The following is a 16534-nucleotide window of genomic DNA, read 5'->3' on the forward strand; positions in this document are numbered from 1 at the left end:
AAGCTCAGAAAACCTGCCAATCCCATATTTACAAGCATTTTATTCTAACTGGATTTTTCTACTATAAGATTACTAGTGGATTATCGCTACTACAAGAGCAAGGGGTGGAGCATACATGATGGAAAAGCTGGGTAACCATGCCAAGCACAAATACCCCACCCTCTGGATGCCAAAGCCTTTGACAGATGCTGCCAGAACATCAAAAGTTTAATCCTCACACCTGGGAGTCGTGACATTTTGTGCCAGATTCTTCCTGGAAGTATATCCAATCAGAAAAGACCCTGCTAATAATAATAATCCTGGTGGAAAACACTGCAGAGAACCCTTGTGATGTAGCGGTTAGAGTACTAGACTAGGGTGGTACATGACTCCAGTCAAGCTTGCAAAAATCTATCACTTGCCCAATAATAAATGTTGGAAATGTAAAGAAGTTGAAGGCACATTCTTTCACCTTTGGTGGACGTGCCCAAAGATTAACGCTTTCTGGGAAATGATCTATAATGAAATGAAAAAGGTATTTAAATATACCTTTCTGAAGAAACCAGAGGCCTTTCTCCTGGGCATAGTTGGCCAATTGGTGTTAAAGAAGGATAGAACTTTCTTTATGTATGCTACAGCAGCAGCAAGAATTCTTATCGCAAAGCATTGGAAGACACAAGACCTACCCACTCTGGAAGAATGGCAAATGCAATTAATAGACTATATGGAAATGGCGGAAATGACTGGCAGAATCCGAGACCAGGGAGAAGAGTCGGTGGAAGAAGATTGGAGGAAATTTAAAATTTATTTACAGAAACACTGTAAATTTTTTGAATGCTGATGACGTTGAAATGAATTGAAGGGGTTCTAGCAACAAGGTAAAATGTAAGATGGGATTGATAATAGAGAAACTAAATTGGATATAAATTTGCTGAACCAATTTTAAAAAAGGGATACAAAAAAGGGAGGCGTGAGGAAGTCAGGAAAATAAGTTAACTAAAGATGAGACACTAAAAAAGGGAGTTTTGTTTTTTCTTTATGTGCTTTTCTTTTTTCTTTTTGTTCTTTTTTCTTTTTTGTGCTTAATGTTTGAACTTTTGTATTTTGACTTTGTATTTCTCTGTTTTTGTATTTTTTCTGATTTTTTTCATTGATAAAACTTAATAAAATATTAATAAAATAAAAAAAAAAATAGAATACTAGACTAGGACCAGGGAGACCAGGGTTCATATTGCCACTCACCCAATGTACCTCACAGGGTTGTTGTGAAGATAATATGGGGAGGGGAAGAGTACTGTATACCTCACCTTCAGCTCCTTAGAGGAAAGGTGGGATACAGTATACAGTGGTACCTCGGGATGCGAACGGGATGGGATCCGTTCCGGAGCCCCGTTCGCATCCTGAACAGAACGTAAGACGTGACGGCACGTCTGCGCGTGCGCAGGTCGCGTTTCGCCGCTTCCGCGCATGACGTCATTTTGAGTGCGCATGCGCGAGCGGCGAAACCCAGAAGTAACGCGCTCCGTTACTTCCAGGTTGCCGCAGAGTGCAACCCGAAAGCGCTCAACCTGAAGCACATTCAATCCGAGGTATGACTGTAGATGTAATAAATAAAACTTTTTAAAGGTGACCTTTTGAACTTTGTCATGACCAAAAAGCAAACCTTGAGTATACAAACAGGAAGGCAAGCAAGGAAGAGCAGTAGATGCTCAGCAGAGGCAGGAAAGCCAGCAGGCAGGCAAGGTGAGAGATGCACCTTATTGCTGCTGAGCTTGGAAATGGGGGCACAGCTGCTGCCATTTCAGGTGGAGATCAACCTACGTCTTGCAACTTTCCCCCAGTTCCCCAGGCAGCTTTTGTGACTCATCTGGACCATCTCTTCCACGGTAATTGGGTTGGACACTTTCAAAGACTGAGAGGTCTTGGAGACACAGACACTCAAATTCTTGTTGCTTTCTTAAATGACTGTGCCAGCTGGGGCTGATGGGAGTTGTAGTCCAAAACACCTAGAGAAGACTGTCTTCTAACCACAGCTCTTGAAGTGCTGAGAAATACAAGGCCCAGGCTGAAATCAAAACTATTACCTGCTTGCTGTGGGGTAACAGGCACTGAAGGAAGGCTCTCTACAGCTTGCTTGGCAGCTGGCGGGGGGAGCCGGTGGTCCCAGTCTTCACTCTCCAAGAAGCCCACATCAATCTCCAGGCCATTGAAGAGGGACCTGCATATGTTGGAGAAAAAGAGTGTGAGCAGCCACCACTGGGCTTCCTTGTCAGAGAGCTCTGAGCCACCAGAGAGCTCGTGATCCAAATTCCTAAAGAATGGAAACTCCTTACATACTTTCTGAGTGAAAAAATAAAATGAACTCATAATATCTGGGTTTGAGGACTGGAGAAAACATTGGTTTATAGAAAGCAGAATTGTTGGGTGCTATTTTGGAATGGATGTTTTGAATAATTTTCTATATACAGCTGAGGGGGGGGGAGAATGGAAGTTTTCTTTTCCCTTTTGGTTTGTGCTTTTATTTAGATTAAAGGTAAAGGTAAAGGTATCCCTGCCCGAACGGGCCAGTCTTGACAGACTCTGGGGTTTGTGCGCCCATCTCACTCAAGAGGCCGGGGGCCAGCGCTGTCCGGAGACACTTCCGGGTCACGTGGCCAGCGTGACAAAGCTGCATCTGGCGAGCCAGCGCAGCACATGGAACGCCGTTTACCTTCCCGCTGGTAAGCGGTACCTATTTATCTACTTGCACCCGGGGGTGCTTTCGAACTGCTAGGTTGGCAGGCGCTGGGACCGAGCAGCGGGAGCGCACCCCGCCGCGGGGATTCGAACCGCCGACCTTTCGATCGGCAAGCCCTAGGCGCTGAGGCTTTTACCCACAGCGCCACCCGCGTCCACTTATTTAGATTAGTTGGATAAAAAAAACATTTGATAAAAAAATATTTTATATTTGATATTAACCTTTGCATACGTTCTTTCAAATTCCAATTTTAACCCAATTTCCAAAAAAAAGGTGCTCAACCCTGGGGGATCTTCTCTGCTTCACTCACTGGGAGCAGCAGAGAAAGAAGAGGTGGGATTGTTACCGTATTTTTCGCCCTATAGGACGCACCGGCCCATAGGACGCACCTAGAAATCAAGGGGAAAAATATGTCCCCCCCCCCTACAGCTCTGGGAGCAGTGGACAGGCTGCACACAGCCTGTGTGCTACTCCAAGACCTTCTCCCTGCTTTTGCGGGAGGTGGGGGAATTCCCCCACCTCCCGCAAAAGCCTGCGGGGTTTTCGACCAGGAGGGAGAAGGGTCTGAAACGGCCAGTCAGTCCCTTCTCCCTCCTTGGGGAAAAGCCCCCAAGAGGGGCGAGCTCTTTGAAGGGTGCGCGGCTCCTGCGGGCTTTTCTAGGAGGTGGGGAATTTCCCCCCCCCATAGAAAAGCCAGCAGAAGCCGCGGAGCCCCTTTAAAGAGCGCACGGCTTTTGCCTGCCTTTGCGGGAGGTGGGGGAATTCCCCCATCTCCTGCAAAAGCCCAAAGGAGGGTTGGAGAGTAGCGGGAAGGCACCACGCACCTTCCCGCTGCCCCCCATCCTCTGGGGCTGGCGATGGGGGAAGCGCTGCTTTCCCCACTGCCAGCCTCAAACCCGGGTTGGAGAGCAGCGGCAAGGCGTCGCGCGCCTTCCTGCTGCCCCCCACCCTCTGGGGCTGGCGATGGGGGAAGCACTGCTTTCCCCCACCGCCAGCCTCAAAGAGCAACTCTCCTGGCTTCAGCGGAAGCAACGCGAAGCCTCCGGAGCGCAGGCTTCGGAGGCTTCGCGTTGCTATCGCCAAAGCCAAGGAATCTGCATTCGCCCCATAAGACGCACACACATTTCCCCTTCATTTTTGGAGGGGGAAAAGTGCGTCTTTATTTTACTCTGGAAGGGGGGAAATGTTTTCCTCAGACTTCTGAGTTGCCATGAAGGACCTCGGCTGCTTGTTGTGCTTGCTGCGAGTGAGACTGGGGTGTCACGGAGCATATGGAGGAAAGCGTGGGCACTGCAGCTCCTAATAAAGCTCTGAATTGTCTTGCACCCCCACGGCATAAATTACGGCTCCCCCCAACCTTTGCAGAGCTGGAGAGCACTGTTTGAGGTCGACCTGGGTAGACACTGAGCACAGGAAGCCATGCTTTCTTCGCAGAAGGAGGCCTCGTATAAGCTGATCCAGTAGCAGCAGCTTCCCAAAAAACCAAGTGAGGATCATAAACCGTGTGTTTTGGATGGACTTTAATTGGACTGAGTTTACGACCTGAATTTCTGGAATACAAAAAGGGAGTCCATTCCAGAAGTGGTTGAGAGCTGCATGGGTAATTGTATGAGAGTGTGGAAAGAAGTAAAAAAAGACTTGGAAAAGTGGAGGAAGATGCAACTTTCCTCATCAGGAAGAATATCAGCATCAAAATGAAAATATTACCTAAGACCAGGGCTTTTTTCCAGCTGGAACTCACCTCTTTAGTGTGTTTCAGCCCCTCCGCACTGTTGCGGTGCCATTCCCTGGTGGCAGTTTATAATTTTTGGCCCCAGCAGTGGGGTGAGTGGGCAAAGAAGAGAAGTCCCCCTCCCTTCAACAACTTTGGGTTCTCCCTCTAAAAAAAGGTCAACAAGTCCTGCCTAAGATGCTATTTCTTTTCAAAACAATACCAGTAATAAGCATTTTAAGTTGTTTTAAACAGTGGCAGAGAGACATATCAATATTCATTTGGCAGGGGAAGAAGCCAAGAGTTAAGTACAAAATTTTAACAGATATAAAAGACAGAGGTGGATTCTTACTATCAGATCTTGGATTGTATTATGAAGTAGCATGTCTATGCTGGTTAACAGAATGGATAGCTCTGGAAGATTTTGGATTATTGGATTTAGAAGGATTTGATAGACAATATGGTTGGCATGCATACCTATGGAATGATAAAGTAAGAGTACGTAAAGGATTCTTAAAACCACATTAAAAGAAGCCTCTGTATAGTATGGATGAGGTATAAAAACCTGTTTGAAAGGAATACCCCACTATGGCTCAGGGGTCGGCAAGGTTTATCTTCCCTGGGCTGGATCGGTCCCACAGAGATCCCTCCATGGGCAGGATCACACGTGCGTGTGAGCGTGTGCCCCTGCGATTTTCGGCGTCTGTGCAGACATGATTTTCGGCGCTGCGGAAGCAAGTCCCTGTGCCGCGCTGCGCTGGTTTAGCACAGCACACGAGCGGGCAGCTCAGTTCGGGGGCGGCTCATGGGCCAGTCAAACAACCTCAAACAAACTCCGCAGGCCACTTCCGGCCCATGGGCCTTAGGTTGGTGACCCCTGCTCTAGCCCACTGAAGCAAGTTCTATGAAGAAAATGAATATGAAAAAGAAATGGGGCACCTACAGAGACATATTAGAGATCAGTGAAGCAGGAGTAATGCTCAGAAAAAGAGAGGACATTAAGGAATGGATAACAGAGTGGTTCCAATCTGAGATGTACAAAAAAGATAAACTGGAGGGATCTGCTGAAGAAAGTTCTGACTATGAAAGGGGTTTAATGGAGAATAACAAAAAGCTAATTCAAAAAATGGACAAAATCCTGCTGGAATGGGAAACGAAAGCTGAACTGCTCAAAGCTGCCATGATACACTGGGCAAGGGATGTAGGACACAACATCAAGAGGGCATCATGGGAAAACTATGGGTGATTAATATGACATTTGCAGCCTGTTACACCCTGAGGGAGAACTATCTAAATATCATCTATAGATGGTACTTGATCCCAAGTAAACTTGCTAAGATGTGTAAAAAAGGTTCTAATATACACTGGAAGCGCCAAGAGATGGAAGGTACAGTCTTCTACATTTGTTTTTTTTTTATAATAATTTTTTATTGCTTTTTCCCCAAGGTCGGAATACATCGTCAGTGACACAACAAAAGCGGTTTTACAGAAAGAAAAAAGAAATTATAAAAGAAAGTTCCCTTTTTCAAATCAATTTTCATGATCAACCGGACTTCCCCACGTCCTCCATCCCCTGCTTTCTTTACAATAAAAATAAACAGCAAATTAATACCTTATTTCATATGTTTTTGTGTTTTCATTTGGTTATATAGTCTGCAATTTATACTTTTCTAAATCATAGCTTGGTTTCCATCATTTACCAATCTCAATACTGAAGCTTGTTTTTTCCAAAGGCTTAGCAAATTCTCAACATTCATATAACTTATAGTGTTTTTGTAGATAGTCCTTAAATTTTTTCCAGTCCTCTTCCACTTCCTCTTCTCCCAGATCTCGGATTCTGCCTGTCATTTCGGCTAATTCCATGTAGTCCATCAGCTGCGAATGCCACTCTTCCAGCGTGGGTAACTCCTGTGCCTTCCAATGTTTAGCTATAAGGATTCTTGCTGCTGTAGTTGCATATAAAAAGAAAGTTCTATCTTTCTTTGACACTCTCTGGCCCACAATGCCCAGGAGGAAGGCCTCTGGTTTCTTGTGAAAGGTGTACCTAAACACCTTTTTCAACTCATTATAAATCATTTCCCAAAAAGCCTTCACCCTCGGGCATGTCCACCAGAGGTGAAAGAATGTTCCTTCAGCCTCCTTACATTTCCAACATTTATTGTCAGACCGATGGTATATCTTTGCAAGTTTGACTGGGGTCATGTACCACCTGTATACCATTTTCATAATGTTTTCTTTTAAGGCACTGCATGCCGTGAATTTCATACCGGTGGTCCATAACCTTTCCCAGTCTTCAGACATAATGTTGTACCCAATGTCCTGAGCCCATTTTATCATAGCTGATTTAACTATCTCGTCTTGAGTATTCCATTTAAGCAACAAGTTATACATTCTTGAAAGCACTTTCGTCTTAGGTTCAAGTAGTTCTGTCTCTAGTTTTGATTTTTCCACCTGGAAACCAATTTTTTTATCCTTTTTAAACACCTCTAGAATTTGGGCATAATGAAACCAGTCTCGCACCTTTCCCTTCAATTTTTCAAAGCTCTGCAACCTCCAAGTATCACCATCTCTTTCAATTAACTCACAGTATTTTGCCCAGCCACTCCCCATGTTACGTAGTTTAATGGCTTTAGCCTCCGTCGGTGATAACCACCTCGGGGTCTTACTTTCAAGTAAGTCCTTATATTTAGTCCAGACAATGAATAGAGCTTTCCTGACAATATGGTTTTTAAACAGTTTATGAAGCTTTACCTTGTCCTACCACAAATATGCATGCCACCCAAAAGCATTACTATGCCCTTCCAGATCTAGGACATCAGTGTTTTCTAACAGAAACCAATCCTTCATCCAGCAGAAGGATGCAGCTTCATAATACAATCTTAAGTCCGGCAGGGCAAACCCCCCTCTTTCCTTTGCATCTGTTAGTATCTTAAATTTTATTCGGGGCTTTTTGCCCTGCCAGACAAACTTCGTGATATCCCTCTGCCACTTTCCAAAACATTCCACTCTGTCCACGATCTGGAGGGTTTGAAACAGAAACAACATTCTTGGCAATACATTCATCTTAACTGCTGCAATTCTTCCCAACAAGGAAAGTTTCAATCTTGACCAAGTTTCTAAGTCCTTTTTAATTTCCGACCAGCATTTTTCATAATTATCTTTAAATAGATTCAAATTTCTCCCAGTCAAGTTAACCCCCAGGTATTTCACTTTTGTAACCACATTTAATTCTGTTTCCTTCTGGAACCCGTCTATTTCTGAAGGTGTCAAGTTTTTTGCCAAAACCTTAGTTTTTTGTTTGTTCAACTTGAATCCCGCCACCCGACCAAACTCAGAAATTAGTTCTAAAGCTCTTTTTGTGCTGGCTTCTGGCTCCTGTAATGTCAAAACCAAGTCATCTGCAAAGGCCTTCAATTTGTATTGTTTTTCTCCGACCTGTATTCCTTCCACCAGCTGATCCCTCCTAATCAAATTCAGCAACACCTCCAGGACAGAAATAAATAACAAGGGTGATAGGGGGCACCCCTGTCGTGTCCCTTTTTCAATTTTAAACTCCTCTGTCACCACACTGTTTACTATCAATTTAGCCTTTTGTTCTGAATAGATTGCTTCGATACCATTTTGAAACGCCCTTCCCACTCCCATCCCTTCCAAATTTTTCTTCATAAATTTCCAAGATATATTGTCAAAGGCCTTCTCCGCGTCTATAAAAATCAAAGCTGCTTTCGTATTCATATTTGTCTGTAGTAACTCCAAGACATCAATAATATTCCTAGTGTTATCAGACAAATGTCTACCAGGGAGAAAGCCTGCTTGGTCCTTATGAATTACTTCATTCAAAACTTTTTTCAGTCTGTTTGCTAAAATATCAGCAAAAATTTTGTAATCCACATTTAGGAGTGAGATGGGACGATAATTCTTAAGTTGAGTCTTTTCAGATTCCAATTTTGGTATCAGGGTGATGAATGCCTCTTTCCACGATTCTGGTGCCCCCTTCCCTTCCAAAATCTGATTACATACCTCCATTAGTGGCTGTATCAAATAGTCCTTCAGTGTCTTATAGTATTTGGAGGTAAGTCCGTCTGGGCCTGGGGATTTGCCTGTTTGCATGTTCTGAATGGCACTTTCAATTTCCTGTTGTGTTATTTTATAGTTTAGGGCTGTTTGTTTGTCTTGTGTTAGCTTTTGAAGGCCATGACTTTTTAAGAAGTTATTTATTTCTATCTCTGCTTGGGGTCCTTGGGTATAGAGTTTTTTAAAATATCTCTGGAAACACTTTCTAATCTCTTCTGGTTTCTGAATACATTCACCTTCGACCTCCAGATTGGTAACAAAGTTCAATTTTTGTCTCTTTTTCAGCTGCCATGCCAGCAGCTTCCCACATTTGTTTGCCGATTCAAATGATCTTTGTTTCATCTGTTTAATTTTCCATTCAATTTCTTGGTTTATCAATTTCGTATATTGTGTTTGGTAGAATTTTATTTCTCTTAAAACTTCTTTTGATTTTGGATTTAGTCTCAGCTTTTTCTCTCCATCTCTTATTTTGTCCAAAATCTTGTCCTTTTTACCATTCCAGAGTTTTTTCTTAATAGTGTTCTGTTGTATCAGGAACCCTCTCATAACAGCTTTACTCGCGTCCCAGATTACTTTCTTTTCCACCGAGGTATTCAAATTTATTTCAAAATAGTCTTTCAACGTTTTTTGGGCCTTCTTCACGATCTCCTGATCTCTAAACAAGTGGTCATTCATTCTCCATCTGAAGGATCCAGCTGGTGTGAGTCTCAAGTCCATTTTCAAAGCGTTATGGTCGGAGCAAGTTTTGGGGCAGATCTCTATTTTTCTTGTCTTAGGTGCCAGTCCTCTAGATATCCAGATTTGGTCGATTCTTGTCCAAGATAGGTGGGCCTCAGAAAAGAATGTTCCCTCCTTACCTAGAGGGTTCTTTGTCCTCCAAATGTCAATCAAGTCCATATTGTCTGTCAGTTTGAAAAAAAGTCTTTGGAAGTCTGCCGTCTTTGTTCAAATTTTGGTTTTGTGACTTATCCATGTACGTGGAGACTACCCCATTCATATCTCCCATCAGGATGATGTTGGTGTAGTCAATGTGGTCCAGCATTATCTCATGCAGCCTCTTATAAAATTCCGATTTCCCATCGTTTGGTGCATATATTCCAACTATCAAAAATTTTTCTCCTTGTGATTGAATTTCAATCGCCAAAATTCTTCCTTGTTCATCTTTAAAAACCAATTTTGGTGCTAGGCTCTCCTTCACATAGATCACTACTCCTCTTTTTTTAACCTTGTCTGATGAAATAAATTCTTGGCCTAGTCTCTTATTAATTAGCACTCTCCTGTGGAGCCTAGTCACATGTGTTTCTTGAAGGCAAATGACGTCCAGTTGTTCTTTTCTCAATATATGAAAGATTTTTTTCCTTTTCTCGGGAGAGTTTGCGCCATGAATATTCCAACTAAGAAGCTGCAGAGACATCCTGGATCAATTTATTTACCAGTAGGGGTGTCTCCTTTGTCTTCTTTATCTGGAGGTGGAACCGGGTTGAGGCCAAACGAAGGAGGTGGCCAAGCTCCTGCTACTCCTTTCCGAAGGTCCTCCCCGTGGTCGTTTAGGAACTTTTCTTGCTCCTCTGCTGTTCTGATTCTTACCTTCCTCCCTTTCAAGGTGAAAGATAATCCTTGTGGGAATTCCCACCTGTAGGGGATTGTGTTGTTTCTCAATAAGCTTGCTAGGTCTTTATATGTAGCTCTTAAGTCCAACAGCTGTTTTGGTATATCTCTGAAGATTTCTGCCGTCTTTCCCTGAATCACCAATGAATTTTTGAAGTGCAGGCCGAGTATGTTATCTTTTTCTTGCTTGGATCTCAAAATGATCAAGCAATCCCTTGGTTTATCCTTCTTGACCACTCTTCCTAATCTAAAGGCGGTGACGATTTTAAAGTCCTTATCTTCTGCCAATCCCCAGAATTTAGATATTTCTGTTGTCAAAAAACCGATCAAGTCCTCTTTTTCTGATTCTGGGATATTTCTAAACCTCAAATTGCTTTCCCTGTTTTTCAATTCTGCCAGGGACAGGTACGCTTGCTGTTCAGTAACCTGTCTACTCAGTGGTCTTACCTCCCCTCTTAATTCCTCTATCCTCTTTTTGTTTTCTTCTGCTTTTGTGTTTACTTCTTCGACTAATTTTCGGTTTTCTGATGTAGTCTTTTCAATATTACCTATTGCCTGTGTATTCTTAGTGACCTGGTCTGTCAATTTATCAATAGAAGCTGTCACCTGATCAAATTTAGCAGATTGTTCATCAAATCTAGCTGCTTGTTCATCAGCTTTCTTATTCAGTGCTGCCAGTTGGTCCAATATTTCTTTCGAGACAGGATCTAACCCTCCTGCAGCCATCTCCCCAAGAGATGGCTGTATATGTTGTCCTTCTTGCAGGCCTGTCACAATTGGAACAGACGATCTACGTAGCTGCACAGGCAAAGTTGTTTGCAAGAGTTCAGTTTGTTTTGCTTTCTTTCCAGCCCTTGTTTTTGGTGCGCCACTCATTCCACAGCTGTCCCTGAGTCAAGGTCAAATTGTAAATCCCATGGGAAACAATCCAAAAGAAAGTAAACATCCAGATATAAAAGCCAGCAGTTCTCAGAGATTAATAATTCTACAATCCAGTAGGGGGAGCTCCCAAAAAAAAGTTAGGAAGGAAGGATGAAAAGTTTCCACCATTAAGTTCCCCCCCCCACACACACACAAAAAAAATTAAATAAAGTCCAAAACCGGGGGGGAACCCTCCATTCAATTTTAACTGCAGAGAATAAAAGTTCTTAACCAGGGTGCATGCAACAGTTCCTTTTTTTTTTTAAAGATACAAGGTGGCCCAATATAGCTTTATATACAGTTACCGCAGTCCAATGTTACTTGTATCCAGGCAGACCGATAGCCAGGTTTCGTAACTTTGTAATCCACTGGTAAACAGAAAGAGGAACCACAGTCTTTATCCACTTACAAAGCTGTTATAACTTTTTTAAGTTTTAAGCAGTCTAGATCGAATTTGCAAAGTAAATTCCAACTTCTTTTAACCTCCTTTCAATGCTTCCGCTTTAGAAAAGTCTTTGCTCGGCACTTTAAACAGAGCCGGAAGACTGACTTCCTTTTTAGCGTCTCCCGCTTTCAGCCAAATTTCGCCAAATTAAGTTCAGATAGAGCCTCAGGTTTCTTACTCACGAGCAAGTTGTTTTAGTTCTGTTGTTCAAGGAAGAAAGGTCAGCGCTGATCAGCAGCAGCCGCGCGGCTTCACTTCCGCGGAAAGAGCGATGGATTCACAGCACCGTTACCCCCTCCACGTTCCGATACCCCTTACGGGGTCTCTTCTGCGTTTCCGAGGTCGCTTCTGGTGCCCGCCGAACCCCACGGCCACGGGCTCACTCTACCCGTGGTTTCTCTAAGTGGGTCGTCGCTGTGCCGCAGCGCACGACCCTTTTCCGCGGAGCCCCTCTTCAGCAGCTGAAGAGGACCGCCATTGCTGAACGCGCCGCCTCCGGAAGTCCAGTCTTCTACATTTGGCAAACATGCAAAAAGGCTAAAGGATTTTGAATAAGATATTCAAGTTGATGTTTAAAAAACCCACCAAAAAACCCTTGGAATAAGGGAATTGGACGTCCCCAAAAAGTTGGTCAGCTTATTTTTATACCCAACAATGGCAGCAAGAATAATATATGTGCAAAAGTTGAAGGATGATGAGATACCAACCGAAGTAGACTGGTAGAATAAATTCACAAGTCTGCGGAGTTAAAAAGTTTAACAATGAAAATCAAAGACCAGGAGGAGTCAGTGTTTAGGGAAGAATGGAAGCCTTTCATAGAATATCTGAACTATAATAACCATATTAATATGCAAGTAGGATATGAATTGTAAACAGCCGTGAAAAGTAGTTTAGATAATGAGGAAGGAGGCTAGTTACAATATGCAGCAAACTAAGGGGAAATAAGGAAACTATGGAGGGGAAGTTCACATTTATTAGAAAAAACAGTGGAAATTAAAAATGTAATGTCTGCTTCAAAATTCTAAATAAAACATTTTTTTACAAAAGTTCACAGCCCATGAGGAAATATGTGACATTTTAAGATTTTTGTGTGTGCATCCCTTTACACTTGCTTACACTAAACTGCATTTGCCATTTTGCTGCCCATTCATTCAGTTTGGAGAAATCCTTTTAGAACTCTTCACAATTCTCCCCTTGTTCAATGACCGTTAAGCTTACTCAAGGGTTGTCAGCAGCATTTATAAATCTAAGCACACATTGTACTTTGCTTCCCAAACCAGCAATGGGTGCACAATGGATGCAGAGTAAGCAGGTGTGCGTACACCGCCGAATAGTGAGGCAGGATTTACCCTTGCACAAGTCATCCTAGTTCTACTTCAGCAAAACTGGTACTTCTACATGCCTGCGAACTCGCTTTAGCAATGCTCCCCACCAGTTTTCCTAGAAGAGACAGTAAGCCAGTGGTTCTCCAAACTTTTTTCTCGGGGCCACACTTTCAGAATAAAAATGTGCTTGCACCACAACATTTTTAAAAATTGATAAAATACATTGGAAAACACAACTAGGATTGTCCACAGAATCACTTGATGCTCTTGCTCTCAGTTTGAAAATATATCTATCAATATTCTGCTAAAAAAATTATATATGCTATACCATATAATACTGTACTATACCAAAATGTTTAAATGCTTCTTTGATTGCCCTAGACACACTTCCTGACACCCTTGCCATCCTCTCCTCCCACACCCTTTGAGAACCACTGCAATAAGCTAACCAGCCTGTAATTTCCAGGATCCTCCCTGGGATCACTTTTTAATTGGTGTTGCATTGGCCAAAAAGATCCTGGGAGGTAAGAAAATACAGTGTGATTTTTATCCTGCTCGTTCCTCCTTCCAATCCCCCTTTTTGTGAGATTTCTTTGCTGTGGCTCCTTAGTTGCCCTGTGAACTAAAGCACATGAAACTGAAACAAGACCTTATTGTTTCTATGTTTAACATGTTTTCAACACGGGGAAGCTGCCTTATTCCAGGCCAGATCATTGGCCCAGCTATTTCATTGCTGCCTTCACTGACTGGCAGTGGCTTCCCAAGACAGCAGACAGTGGTCCCTCCCCAGCCCACCTTGAGATGCTGAGGAGGAAGCGTGAGGCCCTGAGCATGCAAAGAAGATGCTCCACCGCCCGACTCAGGCCCCTCCCGTCCCGTTTCTCCTGTGTGGAGTTTTAGACTGTAGGTTCCTTGGGGGCGAGGACCCTGAACGCTAACCACACAATGTACAGCGGTACCTCGGGTTAAGAACTTAATTTGTTCCGGAGGTCCGTTCTTAACCAGAAGCTGTTCTTAACCTGAAGCACCACTTTAGCTAATGGGGCCTCCTGCTGCCGCTGCATCGCCGGAGCACGATTTCTGTTCTCATCCTGAAGCAAAGTTCTTAACCCGAGGTACTATTTCTGGGTTAGTGGAGTCTGTAACCTGAAGCGTATGGAACCTGAAGCGTATGGAACCCGAGGTACCACTGTAATATAGAAACAACAATGCAACAGATTCTGGAAACCTTGCCACGGCCAAGAAGCAGAACTGCAGGGAAGATGGGAGAATGGGTCTACTAGTCGTGATGGCGAGAGGGAGCCTCAGGTTCAGGGGCAGTCTACCTGCAAGTGGGGGGACCTGCCTAGGCATGTCCAGACATAGCTGTCAACCTTCCCTTTTTTGCGGGAAATTCCCTTATTCATGTGGGATGCAGGTGGCGCTGTGGGTTAAACCACAGAGCCTAGGACTTGCCGATCAGAAGGTCGGCGGTTCGAATCCCCACGACGGGGTGAGCTTTTGTTGCCCGGTCCCTACTCCTGCCAACCTAGCAGTTCAAAAGCACGTCAAAGTGCAAGTAGATAAATAGGTACCACTCTGGCGGGGTAAACGGCGTTTCCATGCGCTGCTCTGGTTCGCCAGAAGCAGCTTAGTCATGCTGACCACATGACCCAGAAGCTGTACGCTGGCTCCCTCAGCCAATAAAGCGAGATGAGCGCCGCAACCCCAGAGTCGGTCACGACTGGACCCAATGGTCAGGGGTCCCTTTACCCTTTACCCTTCTTCCAGCACCGTTTCCCGCTGCTCTCCCGGATTGTTAGCTATGCCGTAGACTGTCCCGGGCCAGGTGAGGCTGCTGATCCCTTCTTTTGACAGCTCTGTGTCCCGAGGCTGCCTTTCGGCTCTGCCCCGGAGGGAGTCCCCCGTCCCCGCTCGGCTCCCCGGGCGCCCACCTGGCCAGTTCCAGCAGCGCCTGGCGATGCGGCTCCTCCTGGCGGGGCCTGGCGCCCGGCTCGCAGTCGTGCTCCTCGAAGTAGGAAGCCATGGCGCCTCCCGCTCCGCCTCCGCCCGTGACTCGGCTCCTTCCGAGGCCAACCACCGCCGGGACGCCGGGCGCCCCGCCCGCCCGCGCTCATTGGCCCGAGGCCGCAGGCAGCGGCCAATCAGGGCGGGCGGCGAGACGCGGGGATTCGGGTCGTGGGAAGGCGCGCAGCTCGGGGCCGCGGAAGTCGCCCGACGGGACTTGGCGGCAGGCGGCGCGGGGTGATGGAGGAAGAAGGAAGCGGGCGGCCAGGAAGGCTCTTCCTGCTTGGGGCATTTCCCAGCTTTTGCTTTGCTTAGGCACGTGCGGAGCCGCGGCTCTGAGTTGTTGCATTCCTTTCTCTCAAGCAAAGCTGAAGTTTTTTGCTCAGGGGAGGGACAGGCTGATTTTTAAAAGGTGAATTCCCTCCGAAGCTCCGGGCAACTTAAAGATCCGTTTCGGTTCAGAAAGCGAGTGGTCAGCCTTCCTCATTGGTTCTCAACCTGTGGTCCCCCAGATATTGTTGGACTACAACTCCCATCATCCCTGAGCTCTGGCCTTGCTAGCCAGGGGTGATGGGAGTTGTAGTTCAACAACATCTGGGGACCCACAGGTTGAGAAAGGCTGCTAGATGATTTGGACTACAACTCCCCATACAGCTGTGCAAGCTGGGGCCTATTAAAGTCCAAAACGTATGGAAAGCACCTGGTAACATGGGCGTAGACAGGATTTATGATGGGGGGCAGGCAGAACCTCAGTTAGTTAAGTATTTTCATAGATTTACTTGATGGGGGGGCAGTGGCCCCCCTGCGGCTACGCCCATGTCTGGTAGGCAAAGGCTCTTTCAAACACTGGACGTCATTGGCTTGGGGAAGTGGGAGGCATTAGCCAGTTGTGAGGCAGACAATTAACATTTCTCTGTCCACCATTCTGTGCTTTATAACTGCTTCTGCATTCCTGACATCTTAGAGCAAAAGTGTAGCTTGCCAACCCTACTTTGAAAGGAGGAATACGCACACAAACACTGAACATGGGCGTGTTAATGTCACTAAAATAATAATAAAACTCAGTGCCATCCAGAGAAGCTGAAGAAAGATCCAGGACTATGCTACAATGGTCATCTGTTTGGGGGCTTAAAAAAGATTCAGTGGCTACATGCTGTCTCCAGTGTGCCAGTTGCTGGGGATTGCAAGTGGGGAGAACTGCTTAGAGGCTTCCCATGGGAGACATCTGGCTGGCTACCTTGAGAACGGGATGCTGGCCCAGCCAGGCTCTTCATATTTTCTTAAATCACAGCACCATCAGGGACATTGCGGCTTGCGTGATAGCATAATGGTGGCCTAGGGTTGAAGCTCTGCCACCCATAGGAGGATTAACTGAGTGAATCACAAGATCCTCTTCCAACCCAGCAATTGCTAAGGTAATGCAGCGGGCCCACTTCTGGAGCTGTGCTAAAGATCCTAGGCTTTGTGCTGTGATAGGAATTTTGAGGTCTTAGATATATGGTATTGTTCATAAGCGTACCAACCAAGCACATGCATAGATCAGCACAGGAAGACCGACCTGGAACCATTTTTGATTCCTAAACTGAGTAAATGTTTTCTCTGCAAGGTCAAAGTGGGAAACCTCCCCATTGTCTCTTTCCTCACAAATCCTGTCTGAAGGGCACATTTAAGATATGAATAGGGCGTGAGTCTGTGACCTGGGCTCAGGAACTAAGTATTTATCATTA

The 16534-nt window shown here is 45.0% G+C and overlaps 1 protein-coding gene across 1 annotated transcript in view; it reads right to left on the bottom strand.

The window, feature by feature from the left end:
* The window catches only part of RNF181 (ring finger protein 181), a 166822-nt gene that overhangs the window by 779 nt on the left and 149509 nt on the right, over positions 1–16534 (bottom strand). The window contains exons 2-3 of the mRNA XM_081203290.1: positions 14735–14830; positions 2064–2197 (exon numbers count right to left, since the gene is read on the bottom strand). Of these exons, the coding sequence (XP_081059416.1) occupies positions 2064–2197; positions 14735–14826 (226 nt within the window). The 5' untranslated portion in view covers positions 14827–14830. The remainder of the gene's footprint in view (positions 1–2063; positions 2198–14734; positions 14831–16534) is intronic.

This window comes from Podarcis bocagei, assembly GCF_964188305.1.
Source record: "Podarcis bocagei genome assembly, chromosome: 7".
NCBI lineage: Eukaryota > Metazoa > Chordata > Lepidosauria > Squamata > Lacertidae > Podarcis > Podarcis bocagei.